The following is a 22,213-nucleotide window of genomic DNA, read 5'->3' as shown; positions in this document are numbered from 1 at the left end:
TTCTTTGATATACTATGCTGATGATATCCTAAGCCTTAGTCAAACCCTTCAACGTATCACCGAAATTTTAGAATCCTCAACTCCTCCAAGTCCGATATTGTCGTGTTTAACTGGAAAACACATCCCTCTGCCCCTTCCATCACGCCAGGATTTAGGTCTGCTCAAACTATAGATAACCTTATGTATTTAGGTTTACCTACTGCTTCTTCTATCTGACACACCCAAAAACTTGTTCTTGAACGAAACAGACGTAGAATTTCATCAGGATATGCTTCCACTGTATCTTATAAACTTCGATTCAACCAACTTCTTCTGGCAAGTCTATATAATGTTGTTGCCCTTCTTCATATCTTTTACACCGCACCCTTCTGGAAACTCCTAACTAAACTATTAACAGTAAAATCTGATCCATGCTCTTTCGAAAAAGCCGAGTATCTGCTTCATCTGCCTCCGTGGTAAAGAAATTCACTCGCTATTACAAAGTTCAAGGTTGCTGGTCGAGAGGTTGGCATCAACAGACGGATAGCTAAACATAATAGAAAGATAAATGGGAATTTAAATGATTGGTCCAACATTCTTAAGCAGTGATGTGTTGTGTTTTTCTTTTTCCTATGCTCCGTTTTGTTGTGTTTAATTGTGACGGGTTTTTCGATATTTTTTTTTATAATAGTAATAATTCAATTCTTGTAAGATTTTTTAAACTTTTTTGTCCTGAAGCATATATAGTATGTCGCTGTTTATGAAGATTTTTTTTTCACAAATTTTATGTAAATTATACTCTTTCGCTTATAAGTATTATTTTTATTCTGGTTTCTTTCGTATATTTGGTTGTCTTCTATTTTGCGAAGTGGTTAATTGTTGTCTTTTTTGCTTTATCATTTTGTTGTCTTTTGCTGATCCGTCTTCTTTCTTTTGTATGAAGGGTTTTTAAATAAATAAATATAAGATTGTCTGTTCTATGCGATATTTCGCCGGAAAATAATTGTGTGTGGGAACCCGGGGTCAATCATAACAGACACCTATCCATCTTTGGGACAACATCCGAAGAGGTGGCGCTATAATGAAATGTTGGTAACATAGAAAAAATTAAGACACATCTGAATGCAAAGATTAGCCCTGAATTGGTAATCTATGACATCCTTTTTTGGCCTACTTTACGACTAAATATTGACCTTTATTAGATAAGGAAATTACAGCCCAATGGTATTTGAAGTCAGAAATGCATCTATGCTGCAGCTTAAGAAATAGGCTAGGCCAAGCAACAACCAAAATCGTTTAAGCTGCAAGAGGATCCCTTAGATTATTCACAATCATCTCATCCTTACAAAAAAAATGCGAACCAAAGACTAATTGCTTATATGCCTAGATAATGAAATATTTTTAATAAAAAATTCATATTTCATGATAGCCTATTCAAAATAATTTTTGTTCTAGCTGACACATTTTGCATGCAGCCCTATTGTACTTTACCCCAAACCCTGCTAATCAGCAAATATAATACATACTTGCAATGTATTCTGCCACATTCACTTGTTTTTCTGGGAGGCCTACTTGTTTCATCATGGCTGACACAATTTACAAGTTCATTGGTTGAAACAAGAGATACATTTGAAAATAGATAAGAGTTATGTATATATATATATATATATATATATATATATATAAATATATATATATAAATATATATATATATAAATATATATATATAATATATATATATATATATATATATATATATATATATATATATATATATATATATATATATATATATATATATATATATATATATAGCCTATAAATATTAGCCTATATGGGGTAAAATACCAGTAAAATTATAACAGTCATATAACTGGCTTTCCTATAAATTGAATATACACTTGATGCCTTTTTTTATGTTCTGTTGACAGCAAGGACAAAGAGGAATAGAGAAAGAGTCTAGCCCTGATTTACACTAGATTTGTTACAAAAATATCTAGCATAGGCTATTCTTCTTGGGTTCCAAGACAACATTCATCATTTTCATATAATGCAACAATTAGGACCACAGTTTTATCTGGAATTTTATAGTATTCCAGGATTCTCTATAGCAAGTCTTGTTTGATAGATTCAAAGGCTTTCTTAAAGTCCATTAACATTGAATATATTTTTTCTTGCCATTCATTGCACTCCTCAATCATCATCCATTGTGTGTTGTTGAGGTCCATGCAAAGGTGGGACTGCCAGAATCTCTGCTGTTCATCCTGTAGCTATTAATCAAGGACTGTCTGAATACTCTGAATAATAATTTGTGAGAAGAGTTTAGCCAGAATAGATAGAAGACTGATGTTCCCCCCCCCAATTATTACAATTTGTTGTATGTCCTTTCTTGAAAAGTTTGATTAGTATACTTTTTTTCCAATCCTTGGGTACCTTTTCAAACTTCCAGGTACTAGCAAAAAGTTTAAGCCACACATCTATACAGGTATTTAGTGATACAAGATAAAGCAGTCCATTGTTACCAAAAGTTCAAAAATGCATTTCTAAAAAACTGTCTAGTGAGAAAAAATTGTCATATGTAGCTGATTCATGAATGATAATTATTTTTCTTAGTTTTAACTATAAAATATTATTTTACAACAATTTACAGGAACTTTGAAAAAAAAGCCTGAAATTCTTCAAAAATAACATAATAGCAAAACTGCATTTTGAGGGTTTTTGGCTCTTTTTCAAAAAATACTATAAATTTTATTTCCATAATGGCATTTGGTAATTGGTATTACTAAAACAGCTGCTAATGACTATTTTTTTTCTCACTAGACAATTTTTAAGTCATGTTTTAATCTTTAGGCAATGATGAACTCCCCATTGAAGGCTCAGAATTGATTTTTTGAACTATGAAAGAGCATAAGAAAAGACATCAAGTGACATGTTCACTTTCATCCTAGTTAAATTATGTTGTAAACTGCAAATTTACCTGAAAATAAATGCATCACTTGATGCTTTTTTTATGTTCTTCCATGATTCAACAATAATTTCTGGAGAAATTATATTTTCGAACCCTTAAGGGGCCAAAAGGTAAAGCAGTCCATAGTAACCAAAAGTTAAAAAATGTGTTTCAGAAAAACTGTCCAGTGAGAAAAATTGTCATATATAGCTGATTCAGGAAGGATGTTTATTTTTCTTAGTCTTAACAATAAAATATTATTTTACAACAAATTTACAGGAACTTTGGAAAAAACCAAAACTCCTCAAAATGACATCACAATAAAACTGACATTATTTTTGAAGGGTTTCTGGCTCTTTTTCAGAAATCATTGTAAATTTATTTTCATGATATTTTACTATTAAGACTAGAAAAGTATGATTACCATTTCTGAATTTATTATAAATGGCAATTTTTTCTTACCAAACATTAAGACTGGGAGCAAGGGGTTATTTTTTTAAGAAATTCTAGAGACATTTCCTCTCAACCTCAGAAACTCTTCCTGTTTCACTGAATTTGGAATGGAATTTTCCTTCAAATGCAATCACTGTTTTTTCTAATATATAATAGGAATGTGGAAGGAAGAAAGTCATTGGTTTGTACACATTCATTCATTGTCATTAGGATTGTAATTAGATAGGATTGCATTCATTGTCATTAGGCTACTGTAAGTATACCATATTCTATATGAGAACAGACAAGATCAATGAGAAATTTCAATTACTACTGTTTTCCAGGATCTTATAGTTGTTATGACAAGGCCCAAGGGTATTTTAGCCATTGCCTCCTGTGCTTCAGTGTTTTGTGGTATTTCAGCTTATTATCAATTGTAACTTTGAAACCTCCTTCAGAATCAGTACTCTCAACAACTTGTTTTTTAGATCTTTGGTACAACTATGGTAAGCATGATGAGGGTTATTATGACTTAAACAGAGAACTGGTTGTCTGGAGGGATCAAATTCAGGTTTCCAAGCTATAGCTCATTGATACAATATGTTTATATCAAGCTGGAGCATGTTCTTAGCAGATATATGGGGCCAATTGGTTTTAAGTCATCAGCAAAATTTGCTCATTCATTCTTAGTAAAAGTTGCAATCAATTAGGCCTACACATGAGCCGAGTTGTCTTGGCTCAAGGATTGTGCCCTGTGGAACAGGAAAACATGTTGATAAAGGCTAAGTCAGGGAGAATTCCAATTCACAATTTGTTAATGCACATGGTAAGCATGAAGTTTGTGTCTAAGGAAAGGGAGTTTCAAAAGCCTTAACTTTATCAGGTAATGCTACTTCTACAAGAATACTTTGATCTATTGCCTTTGTACGCAAAAATGTTCCCTAAATCAAGGACTAATACGAAATTGTGACAAGTGAACTTCGTTGTTATAAAACAGTGAAACTGTACATGGCTGGTACTCTAATGTATGTCTTAAAAATAGTAACTGTTTGACTTCTTAATGCCAAGGATTTATTTTTGATCATACCAATATTAAAAAATAGTATTAAATTAATTATGCTTGAGATCTTAGAAGATATTGAAGATTAGGTTTTCAGTTTTTCTTCTTAGTCCAACAAAATTTTGAGATTGTGGTGTATTTCGGATCTCAGCTTGTGTCTTTGTTTCAGTTGTCTTTTTCTTGTTCCAGCTATGGTAGTGTTGAAACTACTGCATCTTGATCAACTATGGATTGTGAACTATGAACCAGTCTTTCAAAAATGCCCTGTAAAGGTATTTTTCACATTACATATGACAGCTATGTCAGCACCAATTTTTAAAAGTCCAGACAAAGAAATTTTGGCTGGTTCAAGGTCACAGCTGTGGAATAATTTGGAACTTTCTCACAATATTGATGAACCTCTGAAGTTGGCTCAAGGTAATTATCAAATAATTATTTCCATCCCAATTTGTAATATGCTGTTTGAACATTATTTTAGGTTATCTTATGCCTTCATGTGTATTTAAAGAAATGCAAAAATTCTTATGCAGGGGGTATATAAAAAGGTTCTGAGCATATAAAAGGTAAGAAGTTCAAGTTCAACTATTGTAGGTTTTTGACTTATTTTTCAAATTTTATATTCCCAAAGTCGTTTTTATGTCAGGGTTACCATGAGAGGTGTGTAAGAGGGCATCTATCCTCCCCTAGAAGATTACAAATACATGAAAAGTGCACAATTGCATAATATATTAACAAAATGGGGTACTTTTATTGCAATCACCATTGTTCAAACCTTATCTGGGGAGAACCTTGCTTGATTTATCAGGCTGTTTTTTTTTTTTAGCCTCATGTCTTTATTGGCAAGTGTCACCTATCCTAATATCAGTGTTGCCAATTAAGCACTTTTTGTGTAAACGAGTACAAACTCGAGGGCTTGTCAGGGACCATTAACCACATTAAATTGTTGGAAGAAAAGGTTTTGGAGTGGTTTTTATCAGGAGACTATGAGATAACGAGGATGATAACATTGTTGTCTTCTTTATCATTGCTGTTTATTTTTACCTCTGTTAACTTTATTTTCAGTATGATCATCATGGTTGTTATTATTATCCCCTAATCCCCTGTGCAATACCTCTATAAAACTTGCATATTTGACGCCCTCTTTTTCTGAAAAATTTCAAAACAAGATGTGTCTATCACCAATTGTCCTATCAAGAGTTACCTCAATGTGCAAGTCTAAATTTTGCAAATTTTGCTTTAGCCTACCACAGGATAATCCCTTTAAGACCAAAAAAAAACTCATGAACATAAAATACCATTTAAATTTGTGATTCTAAAGTGTTGAAACTTACAAAGAGAAAAAAATGAAAAAGATTATTACAAATTTGACTATACTTGTCTCCTAGGGTTTGGTAAGTTTCTGAAGACATAAAAGTGAATATTACATAATAATTCATCCTAAAACAATAGTTCATACTTTATGCTAACAAAGTACCACTTGTAAAGCTTCATGTCAAGAAAATGCTACCTCTTTTAAGAACCTTATTTGTGTATAATGTATGTCATATCTGTAAACATGTATATGATTTCCTCAAGATTTGATGTTTGAACACCCAATCTCCTAAAGATAAATGCTCCTCAAATTTTAGCAAAGAAAAATCCAATTTTTGAGATGTTAAGGAACAAGATTATTGCTTGAAAAGGAATTAATTTTAACAAATTTCTTTATGACGTAATGAATGGTTTATGCAAGTAATCATCTCCATCCTCAATCCCCCCCGTAAATGCTAAAGCGTTTGTTCTTTACTGTAAGCAAAACCTGCTTGATAATGTACTTGTTGAATTCAAACCTTGGATAAAGCTTCATGTGCACAATTTTGACCGTTAGGAAGTGGACGATCTGAAAAGGGGTTGAACTACAGAAAGAGTGTAATCTAAGACACAATTTCCTTCAGGGACTCACCTTATCTCTCGGCCTCTATGTGCAGGTATATTAATCCATAGGGCCTCTAATTTATATTCACGTTTTTAGGTGTTATTGTAAGAATATGGGAGTCAGAGTTCATTTGGCCTTTGTTTGTATTCATGTTTGTCAGGTATCATTGTAAGAATATGGGAGTCCGAGTCCATAGGGTCTCTATTCATATTCATGTTTTCAGGTCCGAGTTTATTGGGCCTCTGTTTATATTCAAGTTTGTCAGATGTTATTGTAAGAATATGGGATTCCGAGTCCATTGGGCCTCTGTTCATATTCACGGTTTTTAGGTGTTATTGTAAGAATAAGGGAGTCCAGTCCATAGGGCCTCTGTTCATATTCACGTTTTCAGGTAAGAATATGGGAGTCCAGATCCATAGGGCCTCTGTTCATATTCACGTTTTCAGGTAAGAATATGGGAGTCCAGATCCATAGGGCCTCTGTTTATATTCACATTTTTAGGTGTTATTGGAAGAATATGGGAGTCAGAGTTCATTAGGCTTTTGTTTGTATTCATGTTTGTCAGGTATCATTGTAAGAATATGGGAGTCCGAGTCCATAGGGCCTCTATTCATATTCATGTTTTCAGGTCCGAGTCCATTGGGCCTCTATTTATATTCAAGTTTGTCAGATGTTATTGTAAGAATATGGGATTCCGAGTCCATCGGGCCTCTGTTCATATTCACGGTTTTTAGGTGTTATGGTAAGAATATGGAATTCCAGTCCATAGGGCCTCTGTTCATATTCACGTTTTCAGGTAAGAATATGGGAGTCCAGATCCATAGGGCCTCTGTTTATATTCACATTTTTTAGGTGTTATTGTAAGAATATGGGAGTCCGAGTCCAAACCCTCTAGTACGTTGCTGTTTTCATGGGGTGTTCATTTTGCTGCACTACATCGAATCGGCAAATCAAACATACTACCCAAATATTTTGCCAAGAATACACTTATTTTTGGACTGAAAGGTGGCCTCTACACGTCTTCTGATTCCTGTCTTATTCAGGATCCTGCACCGCCCATCGAAGGTTCTGCTTCGATCCATAGCTATTCAAAATACAATTTGCTCAGGTTAGCTTTGATTATAATATTAACTTATTTTAACAATTGCAGATTTAAAAATTTATATTGTTCATTTGCTCAGTGTATATTCTAATATATTATCTTTAGTTGTTGTTATTTATTTAAAATCTTAATTATGTTTTTCATTTTAATTCTTCTATGTGGTTGATCTTGAGGGTACCACTCCTCAAGGTCACCCTACAGCACTGTTACCAGTCATAGTTTTGGTTAGGTAAACTCGTTAAAAGTCCAACCTGATGCCACTATGAGGTGACAAGAGCAGGACTGCCCTGTCAGGGATGAATATGAAGGAGGGAGGTTATGACGGAGCAGAGACCCCAAATCATCTCATAGGACCGGAATAGCTCCAATCTCATTATGATACAATTAATAAAAAATATTAAACCTTTTTTTTAAGTATCGGTTTGGTCAACATCAGGTTTAGTTAGGTTTGTGCATCTACGTTAGACCCATATGGCTTGATGATGCAATAAGTTGTGTGATAGTAGTAGAATTTTGATTCTAAATTTGCTAGTTATTTGTCCTCTTTTTTTCTTTATTGCCGCTTTTTTGAGAATTATGATTTTGCACATTTTCAAAACTTAAAAGAAGTAAAACATATTTTCTAATGCTAATGAACTTAGAATTATTTATTTTTATTTGGCTGATAACGACCAATAGTTTCTAGCTATTATTTGGAGTTAGTAATTTCAATAATCACGGGAAAATCTAACTGTATATAAAGTGACGTGAAAATATATAAGTAACAAGTAAAACTTATAACTAAGGTAGTGGGAAAAATATACAAATACCAGTAAAAGCCTTAGTATATCAGCTTCACGTCTGTGTGTAGTAACATATTATTTGGAGTTCAATATCAGTTCGATAGGATTTCGATCGCCCCAATGAAGTTTGATTTCAGTCGTGTTTTGTTGTCACATTTTTATACAGCGTTCTCATTCTTGCATATAAGCTGTGAGACAGGAGGGATGACGCCTTCGCCAAGATTTCCATAAAGACCCATCCCTGTTGGTTCAATCCAACTAAATTATTTGAGCCACATCTAGCCTAAAGGTTGGGGAACGGGATTGACAGGGTTGTATAATCAAGAATAATTTGAAGCAAAGATTAAAAATAGTTTCTGATAAAGCGCAAGATGGGCTCCAAATAAAATTTAATTTCAATTAACATCCACATTTTGGTAAACTTAAATGAAGCTTTTTTGGATTTTTCTAGGTCTGCTGTGCATTTTTCTGCTATCACCGATATTGATTGTTTTAGGCCCGATTGAAGCCGTGTTAAATTACCAAAAATTCTTCTTCAACGAATTCCTTATTGAAGTGAACACATCGAAGTGATGAATAATTTTGGCCTTTGGATCGTAAAAAAGTTTGGTGGACAAATAAGAGTTCAAAACAGGGATAGGCCCTTTATTAGACAGTGAAAAACATATGCATACTTCTGAATATTTTGATGACGGATTCAGTCATCATTATCAGCAGAGAAACTAGAGTACTAAAGCTGAAGTAAAACATATTTATGCATAACCAAGTAATTACTTCCGGGTCAGAAAAAATTTTTGGTCCATTAGCTTTAAGGGTTCATTCAAAATCTCGAGTTCTTTAACATTGCTTAAATGTACGTTGTTTTTTTTTATTGAAAGTGGCACAAACTTCTTTTTCTTCTAATTGCAGATGAATGTTGGTGAATTTACAGTTATAAATTTGCTTGGTCAATTGTAAATACATTTTAAGTGCTTTGAGTGTCTATTTGTCTCTCGCGAAGTCCATTTCAAAAGGCTACATTGTTTTTTTGTTGTTTCTTTGTTTTTTTTTCCGTTTGGCACTGAGGTTGACTTGGCAGATGTCCTTATCAAAATTTTTGCTTATTTTCTATTCATGTTGTTCCACTGCTCGACACTACTCTCGTTTCTGTGTTTTTACTTTTTCATTTCTTGTGTTTTCTCTTCTTTATTTCATTGGTTCATCATCCCAATATATATGACGTCGGTATTTTTTTTCCAAAACCACACTGCCTTTCTATGACGAACAAATTGGTATTTGTTCATCCAAACGGCGCCCTATAGAGCGTAATAATTGTGCTTTTTCAATAAGTGATTGCAATTAATCACATAAGCTATATTGAACGCAGGGCAGATGATGGGCTTAAATGATATCTTTTGAAATATTCTCCGTTTTTATATTTCATGTATTCAGAAAGTTCAAAATTTACTTTTTTCTGTATAACTTTTTTGCATAAGAGATAGAGTGAGAGAAAGGTTTATTTGAACAAATCGTAGCTCAAATGGCTAATTTGATGTTGAAATACAAAATATGTTATTATGCACCATAATATATTGGTAAAAAAGGGACGAAAGAGTTCTGGCAGCGGTTTGTCTGAGCACGCACAGGCACAAGTTTTAGCTTCTGTCTCGTATGGCTGACTGTCAGGGCTTCTGGGGGTATAACAATAGATGGCTCTACGAAATGCACAAAACAAACCCCAAAAGAGATTAAGGTTCAGTGGGACATGTTTTATGTTCATTAATAGATTTTTAGCCCCCCTTCTTCCCTTAAAAATTTTTCATTCGTTAAAAATGGTTTTGATGAAAATGACCGATTGGTGTTTGAATTAGTATCTTTGTTGGTACTACAAGGAACTTTACCATTTTGTTTGATTCTCTGTCGACGCGGCAAGTCCTTGTTATGTAAAATGTTTTTATTTTGTCATCTTTTCGACAACATAAAAAAAGACCTATTGTTTTTCATGAGGACATAGAGACTTTAAATTCGAGCGGCAAATTCAAAATATAACGTGAATTTAGGTTTAAAAATTGTGCGGAGTATTAGAATCATTTAATTAAGTGGGTATAAGTTAATAGTCGGTTAATTCAGCCTTATAGAGTCTCAAAGTATTTTGTTTGAAGCTTTTACCAAAAAATTGATATGCTATTTTAAGTGGACATTATGATGTTCGATATGCTATTTTAAGTGGACATATGAAGGGGAGAATTGAATACACAGCAGCAAAATTCTAACATGATACCAACTGTGTATCGACAATGTAAGGCTAGTTAAACTTGACTCTGTTGTATACACGGAGGGAGGGATAGTCGAAATTCTGAGGGGGGAGCAGTGTTCTTGAAATTCGGAAAGCAAATATACAGGCCCACGTTTTTTTATATGTGAGTATGCATGACTAGGTATTACTTAGCTCTAATTTTTAGATTAGGACTGAGCTTATTTTCGATTTAGAGGCGAAATTGATCAGAATTTATCCCCCCCATAATTTCTAACAAAATTAATTAGTTATACAAATACAGAAGAGAGAATAGTGAGGACTTTTTTTCCCAAGACAGTGAATCAACAAAACCTATCGGAATATTTCGGCCCTATATCTAAGGGCCATCTTCAACAAAGAAAATAATAAACAATAGCACACTTACAATAAAAGTTCTTGGTTGAAAATACATTTTCTTAAAATAGCTTAGGCATCATTACTTCTTAACGAAAAGTTCAGCCAAGACCCTTTCAGTCTTGAACTTTCAGCCAAGAACTTATTAGCAAGGAGAAGTGGCAGTGTCCTGTAGAATTATTGAACAATAGTGTATTTGGTATAGCCAGATTGTTAATTAAAATGTTTTGTAAATTCATGCTATTATACAGCTGAAAGTATATAATAATGTAAGAATGCTCAGCATAAAAATGATAGATTTGAATTTGAAGACTTAAATTCTATTAGGATTTGACTTTTGTTTTGATAGATTTTATTGGTCTTAATGGCTGGAAGGAAATTTTTATGGTGAACTTATTTTATTGAAGACACATTTTGTATGTGAAACTATAATGTGTTTATTGCCTTATTATCCTAATTTCGGTCAATACTAATAATAATTTTATTCTCTTTTTTCAGACTAAGGGCCCTTCAGCGTACAATTGTGAAGCAAAAAGCATTGACAGATCAGCAAAAGAGCCTAGTCGAAAATTGGGATTTGAGACCACCCAAACGTGATCAGCTTATTTACAGAACTGGTCGTCATTTCCTTGGTCTTGTTGAATCTAACCCTAGAAACTATATAGAAGATAGAAAAACAAGGCGGAACCTACTGAAGAAGATTGAGGGCTTGGAAATGCGTGTTGAAATTCTTCGTAAACAGAAGAAATTGATGGAAGAAAATGTGAACGTTCTTCAGAAAAATTGTGTCGATGAAAAGGTGTCAGTTGAAAAAATGAGTAAGTATTTCTTTTACTTTAACACTATTAGTTTTGTCAAGCAAAGGAGTCAAATAAAATAAAATTTATACAAAATTAATGGAATTAAAACGATTATAAAAAAAAAGTTATAAAAAATATAAGATATTCTAAATAAATTTTAAGGTAAATTATCATATATTATAAATTATATATAAATCATAAATATATATAAGGTTTTGGGCCTCATCAGAATCTGTATCCATTCCCTTTTTGAATAAAGCAGTTTCTATCCATTGGGTCGAACTATTGTCTCCTATTTTCCCAGAACTATCATGATGAAAAAAGATCATTCAGAAAAATTGTGTCGATTAAAAGGTGTCAGTTGAAAAAATTAGTGAGCATTTTCTTTTATTTAAACACTAGTTTTGACAAAAAAAAGCTGTCAATTTCCATGAAATCTATAATAAGCATGTGAAAAATAAAAAAAAAATGTTTGGGTTCCGTCATAATCTGGACCTATTCCCTGAACATATACACTGTATTCATTCAAACAATGTTTTATCGATTGGTTCAAACTGATATCTCTATTTTCTCATAACTATCATAATGGAAAGAATTTGGTCAGAAAATTTAGCTTAAATATTAATTAAAATTAATAAAAATTCAGCAAAAAAGCTATACTTTTGCTTGTTTTGGCTGTATAATTGATTCTTCATTCTAAAAAACATGTCGGCTGAGGTTCCGCAAACGGCATCGTTTGATATTTTTTTTACATTAAGCAAGTTCTATCATTCGGTTCAAAGCAAGCTCTATCAATTTGTTCAGTGACAGGATATTGTCTTGTTTGTATTAAATTCCAAAAAAAAAAGAAAAAAAGGAAAAACAACTAAAAAAAAAAAAAAATAAGGAAAAACTGAAAATGGAGAGAAAGAAAAAAAGAAGAAGGATTAGAATTCTAAAAAAAGAATTAAGAAAAAGAATATTTTATTTTGAAAAAATACTGATAATGTTTACCGTTATTTTGTATTATAAAGTATAAAATTTACTTGTTGTGTATATTTGAAACTATAAATTCCTTCTTCGTAGATAATGTATGACTGAGCAAATATCAAAATTCTGCAAGGTGTTTTGTTTTTTTTTATAAAAAAACTAAAGACTCGGCAAATTAAAATATTGTTCTTGTCTGAACATAATGATGCAAAATGTAAGTGTTTTCTCATAATTATGATACGATACAATACTTTATTAATAAACACAATTATAACTCTTTATTTTATACATCTACTACATCTCATCTTTAACATCTACTCAGTGAAATACGATACGATATTAAATACGATACGATACGATACTCACTGATACGATACGATACTTTATTAATAAACCCAATTATAATTCTTTACTTCAAACTTCTACTACATCTCATCTTTAACATCTACTCAGTGAAAATGGATCAGTCTGGAAATAAGCAAACCGTTTTTTTTATTTTTGACACGATAATTGATTCTTTACACTATTTAGATTTGATCATGTTTATTCAAAAGGAGTTGTTTGAATTTATTTGTAGAGCCTCTATATACATCCCGTCCCCTCAAACAAAGCAAGTTCTATCGATTGGTTCAATCTGATGTTTCCTATGCTATCATATCTAACGTGATGAAAAACGGTCCGTTAGAAAATACATAAGTTTTTTTTTTTGGTTGTATTATTGATTCTAAGTTCTTAAAAGAAATTTTGTTGCAATTTTGCAAATGGATTATTTTACGTTTTTTACATCAAGCAAGTTTTATGGATTGATCCAAAGCAAGCTCTATCAGTTTGTTCAGTCCGTTTTCTTCGATCTCTCCCTTTCTGTCTTGCTGAAAAAGGATTAGTCAGGAAATAAGCAGGCCCTTTTTTTTATTTTTGGCAAAATAATCGATTCTTAATAATGTGTAAATTTGGTCATGTTCATTCAAAAGGAGTTGTTTGAATTTATTTATGAAACCTCTATATACATCCCATCCCCTCACACAAAGCAAGTTCTATCGATTGGTTCAATCTGATGTTTTCTATTTTATCATATCTAACATGATGAAAAAGGGTCATTTAGAAAATACTTTTTTTTTATTTTGGTAGTATAATTGATTCTAAGTTCTGAAGAAAAATTCGGTTGCAGTTATGCAAATGGGATTATTTGACGTTTTTTGTATTAAGCAAGTTCTATCAATCAATTCAAAGCAAGCTCTATCAGTTTGTTCAGTCCGTTCTCTTATATCTCACCCTATATGTCTTAATTAAAATGGATCAGTCAGGAAATAAGCAAGCCATTTTTTTTGACAGGATAATTGATTCTTAATACTATATCAATTCGGTCATGTTTATTCAAAAGGAGTTGTTTGAATTTATTTGTAAAACCTGTACAACTCCCATTTAAAGGAGTTTTTATGATTCTTAAAAAAAAACTTGTATTTACACCCCTTCCCCTCAAACAAAGCAAGTTTTAATGATTGGTGCAGTCTATTTTATATTATCTTATTTGTTTTCTATGACAACTGGAGCTTTCTCTTCTTTCTGAAACGTATTTACATAAATAGATGGTTGGGATTTCTAAAAATGATTTTTTTCTGGATCTGAATAGCAAAAGAAATATTCGTTTTAAAAACATCTGCTTCGTAATAACGGTCAAAACATATTTTTAGTCTTTCCCCGAATTTCCCTAAAAGGGAAATTCGTCTTGGAAAAGTCTTTCCCGAATTTCCCCGAATTTCCCGAATTTATATTGAAGCTATACCTTTTTTTTACACCCGAATTTCCCCGAATTACCCGAATTTCCCGAAAAGAAATTTAAAAGAAATTTATATTTAAAAGAAGAAATTAAAGAAAGAAAGAAAAGAAAGAAGAAAGAAAATAAAGAAATTTAAAAGAAAAATATAAAAGAAATTTATATTGAAGCTATACCTTTTTTTTACACCTTGCAACTTGAGTTTCAATCTCTGCCATCTTTTATGAATTAATTTAGCAGCTAAATTTATCTCTCTCAATACTTTATTTGAATGTTTTCTTCAGGAAATTTTTACACTAGAAAGCGGATCACATTGGATAAGGAAAGTCTAGTGATTGAAGATTTGTGGGTGAGATGTGAAAATTTACAGGAAGAATTGACTTCAGAAAGATATTGGCTTGGTATTCGGCGTCGTCAACTGATCTCAGATCTTTGCCAAGTTTACCCTATCACTCATGATGTATGTCTTTCTTTCTTTTCTTTTTTTCCATGTGAAGAAGTTTAAAATATCGTGGAGAAAGATAAAGTGCCTAAATGCAGAAAGTGAAATATTTTTGGTAAATTTATGATGTCAAAATGTTTGCTATACACATTTGCGTGGGAAAATTAATGCAACATCCCGTTGATGTAGGAAGCACTACTTATGACCCTTCAGTTATCCAGATTAAAAATAGTTGTTTGTCACACTTAACGTTGAAGATTCTTTGTAAGGGAGAAGGGTAGAAAGTTTTGGGGAAAATTAATGGGACAACACCATTGCTGTATGGAAGGACCCTGTTTTTCTGGAGTTAGTATACAACTGGGTATTTTGGCCGGAACAAAGCCGAAATGTAAGGCATTTGAAGGGAAGTTGTATTCTTAGTCTCAGAGGCTATACCGTCGTGCGTTTATTATTCCTCTCTAAACGTGTATGCAGTCGATCAAAATTGACGGTTATTGAAAAATAAATGATTATTATGGAACTTTCTTCCCATGTAGTTAACGCTTATGGAGTATCGTGTAGTTGCACGTCAGCTATTAGGGTGGCCGTCATCGTGTTATGATTTTTCTGGTTAGAGGGTTAAAGAACCTCAGACCTCAAAAGGACGTGTTTAGGTCCATGTCCATATTCTCAAGCATCTCGTGAGAAGTTTTCAGATGAATTGTATGAACGTTCAGATGAGCATAGGTTTGGCCTCTGACCTCTCTTCTTTTAGAGGAAATGTATATGGATGAAGTACGTATGCTAGGGCTGGGGGTGAAAGTACCCTTCTTATTTTGAAAATGCCGTTCCTTTTATAAAATTCTTTTTATCTTTAAAAGCAAATGCACTTAATGAGCCCTTTTTCTTGTAGACTCGTTTTGCAAAAATTATGGTTTAATGTAAAGAATGGGGAAAGAGGGGACAGTAATTCTCCTAATATTTTGGATATAATATTTTTTAGAACTAATATCTTAAGTTTTTCAAAGATTGTTCTGATGAAAGTGAATAGTGACATTAAAAATTCAAACTAATAGAAACTAAATATATTAAATCAAGTAAAAATTCTTTTTATTAAAAAGAAATAAATCTTACAGCCGACACGCCGGATTTTTTTTTCGTTGCAGTACTAAAATAGACAAAAAAACAAAACAAAAGTAGAGTAAAAACCTACAAATCCAATCATTATTCTGTGCATAAGCGGGGCTGCAACCCCTCTTCTTTTTTTTCGTAACCCGAGTTTTTTTGCTATGGTTTGACATTTTTCCAGCATACTTTCAGAAAGAATACTGTAATACAAGGGCGATGGTAAAAAAGGTAAAAACCTTTTTCCCACGATGTCTAAAAAGTGAAATGGCTCGTCGCTCTGGCATGCTAATTCCTTTGTCTTCTACCCCGTAAGGTATCAAACGATATTTGTCCATTTTTGTAATGTACTTATTGAACCTTCACGATGATGAACTTCTTAAAAATGCTGAGTAAAATTTTCATAATTCATCTTTATACTTATTCGTTTTCTTGTCGTGTGACGTCTGGTGCTAGCTGTGTACTATTATGACAATAAAAGTATTTTTTTTTATGTTTATTAATGCGTTTTTACATTATATAAAATTTAGAATTTATATTAAATTAAATTTATAGAAAGTAAAAAATTGAAGTTCAAATATTTCGAAAGTATGCTTATAAAACACTTTTTTTTACTAATTTATCTGTTGCAAACAAAAATACTATTAGTAACGCATTATAGAATTTTCGCGAAAAGAGGTTGAGGAGAGGGACGGCCCCTCTCAGATACATTATACTCTGTTTGTTTTAAGTTTTAATATTTGCAAATTTTTTATTTCGTTAATCTTTCTTTCTTTAGAAAAAGATTTTATTGAATAAACAAATTAACAATAGACTTGAAGTTCATACACTTGTATGAGTAAACATCACCTTCTACAAAACCCTACTTACTCAGTCACTACCAGCTATTCAGAGCCAAAAAATATATATGCATTTATAAATGAAAATGAAATAACCAAATATAAAATAAATATTCAGGACATAGCTGGATGATGAACACACAAAACGCAAAACCATTCATCTACTTTATCTCCTCAACCCCCCTCCTCTTTAAAAAATAAATAAAAAATAACCATTCGAGAGAGAATTCGTCGACAAGGATTAAAATTCATATATAGAGAAAGAATGTACTTTCAGTTCATTATGAAATTCATGTAGTTTATCAACCGTTTATACAGCCTGAGGTAAAGCTTTCCACGCCAGAAGACCGTCGTATTTAGAGAATATTCAGAGAACAGTCTGAGGTAAATTTGGTGCTTGGATATGTAGCTCATTTATTGTACATGACTAGTCGTCATACATATACGGACTTTCTCTACCTCATGCCGAATATATGGATCATTATGATGACGTGAAGCTTTGTGTGGTGCTTGGGTGTGTAGCTTATTTAGTGTACTTGACATTAGTGTACATGACAAGTCGTCATACATTCTCGGACTTTCTCTACCTCATGCTGAATTTTTGGGACATAGACATGAAGCTTCATCTGAGATCTCTGATACCTATGAGAGCATGAAAAAGAGACAAAAATATACTGAAATCTAGGTTTTTGTGATCCAATTATGTTTTTGTATCATCAGATCCCCCCCTTTAGTAATCATCTGAGATCTCTGATACCTATGAGAGCCAAATGCTCTGAGACCCATTCTCAGTTGAAATTGCTTCTGTGCTATTATGTCTATTATGCTTTTTAGGACAAGTTGTCATACATTCACGGACTTTCTCTACCTCACGCTGAATATATGGACCATTATGATGACGTGAAGCTTTGTGTGGCTGCTTGGATATGTAGCTCATCAAGTGTACGTGACAAGTTGTCATACATTCACGGACTTTCTCTATCTCATGCTGAATTTTTGGGATATAGACGTGAAGCTTCATCAACTTTATCTGCGATCTCTGATACCTATGAGAGCATGAAAAAGAGACAAAAAATACTGAAATCTAGGTTTTTGTGATCCATTTCTGTTTTAGTATCATCAGACCCCCCCCCCCCCTAGTAATCATCTGAGATCTCTGATACCTATGAGAGCCAAATGCTCTGAGACCCATTATCAGTTGAAATTGCCTCTGTGCTATTATGAACTTTGATATTCTGTGCTATCATTGATGTGAAGCTTCATCAGCTTTATCTGAGGTCTCTGATACCTATGAGAGCATGAAAAAGAGACAAAAATGTACTGAAATCTAGGTTTTTGTGATCCAATTATTTTTTTGTAATATCAGATCCCCCCCCCCCCCACCCTTTAGTAATCATCTGAGATCTCTGATACCTATGTGAGCCAAATGCTCTGAGACCCATTCTCAGTTGAAATTGCTTCTGTGCTATTATGTCTATTATGCTTTTTAGGACAAGTCGTCATACATTCACGGACTTTCTCTACCTCACGCTGAATATATGGGCCATTATGATGACGTGAAGCTTTCTGTGGCGCTTGGGTATGTAGCTCATGTAGTGTACATGACGTCCTATTTCCTAAACGTTCCTCTAAGGCATCCAATTACCTGCAAGGATTCAAGAAGTACCGTGACGGATCAACTTCGGGAAGGATCTTTGAAGAATAAGGAAGCCAAGTAATTTATTCACTTTTGAATCATTTTTATGTAGCTCTGTTTGTTCAGGGGATCAAATTATCAATGGTTTCAAATATTCAAAGAAAATACAACCATTTTATAGGAGTGACGCTCATCATGTAAAAGTAGCTATCGCCATTAGTTTGTTGACGTAGAGTTTGTCGTGGTCATAGGCGAGGTTGGTTACAAAGTACGGATTGTGATGATCTGCTCTGTAATGAAATATGAAAAAATTGATCTTATCTCCTAGAAGGTTGAAATAAAAATATTAACACAGGTAATACAAATTTCTTTTCGTCTCCAAATACATTACAAAATAAATTTTGTTTTCCTGTGCTAGTCCGAAAACTTGTATTCGTTTAGGAATTTACGGCATATTTAATGACTGATTAAGGTCTACTTCCAAAATTTCGGTAACTTAAGACTTGAAACTAATATTGAGGGGTAATTGAGCCTCACAAATCAGTCTAACTAGTTCCTACATTTTCCTGCTCGACCCTGGCCTCATCCTCCAAACTAGTAATATCTTGACTCTGTCCGATTCCTATACATTTAATGTAATTCGCATAACGCACATTCTTTAGTTTGACTTACGGGATTTAGAAATTTTTACAATTAATGATTGTATCTGACATTTGTAAGTTCAAGAGATGGATGCTAAAAACTGTTTACTAACCAGCTCTCTAACGAAGGATCTGTAGGGCATTATAGTAAGGAGGATCAAGGTGTGATTCAACATTCATTGTCATTTGGGTATTTCCTTTGAGAATAGCTTTGAAATAATTTTTTGTAATTAGCTCAGAAGTTTGAAATGTCAAATACGACCTATAAGCGTCACAACGAAGTAATGAATCTTCTTTTTGAATAGTTATTTTTTCCTAATATTTTATAATGACTGTGCCGTCACTTAATTGAGATAGTTCAAATGCTTAGTAATTATAGTGCTATTTTAAAATCATTTTGTTACTATTTATTGTATTTTTGTATATTGCTGTTTGATCTTATAAGCTAACATTTTATTGTACTACCTCGTTATTAAGTAAAGCGCGATGTGGGCACAATGCATTATTTATTTATTTTTTTCTTCTATTTTTTGGTTTTAGACAGAGGGTACTTTCTATCGAAGGAGTTGTCTAGTGCCTTTTTTAACAGTTGAGAGTGATTGGAGGCCAACCAACCCTCCTCCCACGCCCACCGTTTCCCCAAACACATCCAATCAAAATTTTGAGAGAGCTATTTTGTTCGATGTAACTGAAAGGTCAGAAAATTATGTATTTAAGGATGACACCCCCCTACAGCCCTTAAGGCAAAGGTTGTTAGCTATACCCTGGGGTATATAAGGCTTATACCAAAAGGGTGATTGTGTAAACTTCGGAGGTGACTCATGGGATTGCTAGTATGAAGTTTTAGTGCCCTTTATGAGATTCAGAGTGATGGGATGGTAAACACCTCGTATTTTCCCGAAATTTATCTGATAGAAAATTTGGGATGACCATTTGTTGTCGTAGAACCTTTGAAAAAGGCTCTTTCGATTGGAAATGGAAAGGGCTTGTGCTATTTCTAATAGTCGAAAGTGATTCGAGGGCTTAGGGGGGCATTACCCCCCAAAGCCCTCAGGGCGAGGATTGTAAGCTATGTCAAGTGGACATGTAAGGTGTATAAAGAAAAGGTGATCGTACAAATTTCGAAGGGGACTTATTGGATTGGTAATAAGGATTTCTAGTGTCCTTTTAAAGATTCAAAATTTTGAGATAGCCTTTTCTTAGACTTAGACTTAGGTTTTCCCATGCCTGAAGGTGCATAAGGCAGCAACTATGGTTTGCTACGACGACCTGTCTTGAGCCATCGACCAAAGCTCCTCTATCGAAGACCTCGCCAACTTCGCCTCCTTCTCTGACATCCTGCCAATGGTCATTTTGGGTCTCCCTGACTTGTGGAGGCCAGGGGGTGTCCGACACCATACGTCATGTGGCAGCCTTCTGTCGCTCATTCGCACCATGTGCCCCCAATACATCCATCGTCGCTTTCTAATGACATCAAAGATGGAGGTATGATTTGTCATGCTTTAAATTTCATCATTTTTGGTTCTCTCCGCCCAATGTATATTCAAAATAGATCTTAGGCAATTATTATCGAATGCCCGTAGTCGTTTTTCTAGTTGCGCAGTTATGCTCCAAGTTTCACAGTCATGTGTAAGGACGGAGAGGACATAGCTATTATAAATTCTGAGCTCTAGCTTCTTGGAATATTTTTTATTTCTCCAAACATTTCTAAGACAATTGAAGGCAGAGTCAGCCAATGTTATTCGGCACAAAATTTCCCTTTCAGGATTGGCATCTTGGGTAAGAATGCTGCCGAGATATTTGAACTCTCTCACTGCTTCAGTTTACTCATTGTTGACCAAGAGTCCTTCAGCTAAGTCAGGAATGGCTGCATTTGACATTGATTTAGTCTTGTTAGCGTTTATGGAGAGTCTAACAACATTTGCCACACGCCCAAGTTCATTTATATTATGTTGTATAGCTTCTGATTCGTGAGCAAAGAGTGCAATATCATCCGCAAAAACACCATAATGAAGCTACATCCACGAAACACAAAATCTATGACTATGGCAAATAGTAACAGCGATAGAATGCAGCCCTGCTTACTCCTGAATGAACGGTGAACCACTCCTTTAGGCCACCCTCTTTTTGTACTGCGCACATAATATCAAGATACAGCGCTTTAATTATATTTCCAATTTTTATCGGGATCCCGTAATGTATTAAAATTTTTCATATGGTCTCGCGGTGTATCGAGTCGAAGGCCTTGAGAAAGTCTATAAATACTATGAGTGGTTGATCTTGTCATTCATTAGATTCTTCGGGCAGGACTCTCAGGCTAAATATTAGGTCACAATACGATTTGTTTTGGCCGAATTCATGTTGGTCATCTCTCAGAACTTTCTCCACTTTACTTTGAATTCTATTGAGAATAATTTGGCACAAAACCTTGCTACCAGCTGGTTGTAAAGCGATGCCTCTCCAATTATTACATTTAGTCTTTTGTCCTTTCTTGAAGTTTGACAATTGCTGCCTTTGACCATTCGCTCGGGACTTTTTCATCATCCCAGACACGCGAAAAAAGGCAGCCATCGTTGCCGGCTGCCTTTTCGTTTTTCAAAGTCTTTACAGCCTCTTTTACTTCACTCAGCAAGAGAGGTTCGAAATATATTCCAAGATCGAACAATTTTTCTTCGGAAATATTTAAAGAAGTTGTGGGAGGTACCTGATTTAATACCTCGCTGAAATGCTCCATCCAGCGCCGGATTATGTCATCCGTCTGGGTTAATAAGATGCCTTCTATGTTTCCAACTTGGGTCGAAGAAACCTTCGAAATACCCACAAGCTCCTTTGTTATAGCATACACAGTATGACTATCTCCCCGCCTGGCGGCTACTTCAGCCTGATCAGCCATAGTTTCGAGGTACACCCTCTTATCATTCCTAGTTCGTGCTTTGACTTGTTTATTGAGACGCTTACACTGCGCTTTTAGATCACCTAGATATTCTCTAGTGCGTGTCGTGTTATGCTCATGCCTATCTACTAGAATTTTGACTTCTGCCCTTTGATCAATGATATCCCAGGTACTTTCAGATATCCACTGCTCTTTCTTCTTCCTGTTATATCTCACAACCTCTTGTGCCGCCTCTTTCAGGGATTCGACGATATTTTCCCATTGATTAT

At 33.8% G+C, this 22,213-nt stretch overlaps 1 protein-coding gene across 1 annotated transcript in view; it reads left to right on the top strand.

Annotated features, from left to right (window-relative positions):
* Window positions 1–1,181: 1,181 nt before the first annotated feature.
* LOC136036955 (uncharacterized) overlaps window positions 1,182–22,213 on the top strand; it is a 50,382-nt gene continuing 29,350 nt past the window's right edge. Inside the window, exons 1-6 of the mRNA XM_065719343.1 lie at window positions 1,182–1,203; window positions 4,608–4,835; window positions 7,186–7,441; window positions 11,345–11,664; window positions 14,674–14,849; window positions 18,265–18,488. Of these exons, the coding sequence (XP_065575415.1) occupies window positions 4,610–4,835; window positions 7,186–7,441; window positions 11,345–11,664; window positions 14,674–14,849; window positions 18,265–18,488 (1,202 nt within the window). The 5' untranslated portion in view covers window positions 1,182–1,203; window positions 4,608–4,609. The remainder of the gene's footprint in view (window positions 1,204–4,607; window positions 4,836–7,185; window positions 7,442–11,344; window positions 11,665–14,673; window positions 14,850–18,264; window positions 18,489–22,213) is intronic.

Source organism: Artemia franciscana, chromosome 16 (genome assembly GCF_032884065.1).
Source record: "Artemia franciscana chromosome 16, ASM3288406v1, whole genome shotgun sequence".
NCBI classification, from domain to species: domain Eukaryota; kingdom Metazoa; phylum Arthropoda; class Branchiopoda; order Anostraca; family Artemiidae; genus Artemia; species Artemia franciscana.
This window is presented reverse-complemented; position numbering and strand designations above follow the sequence as displayed.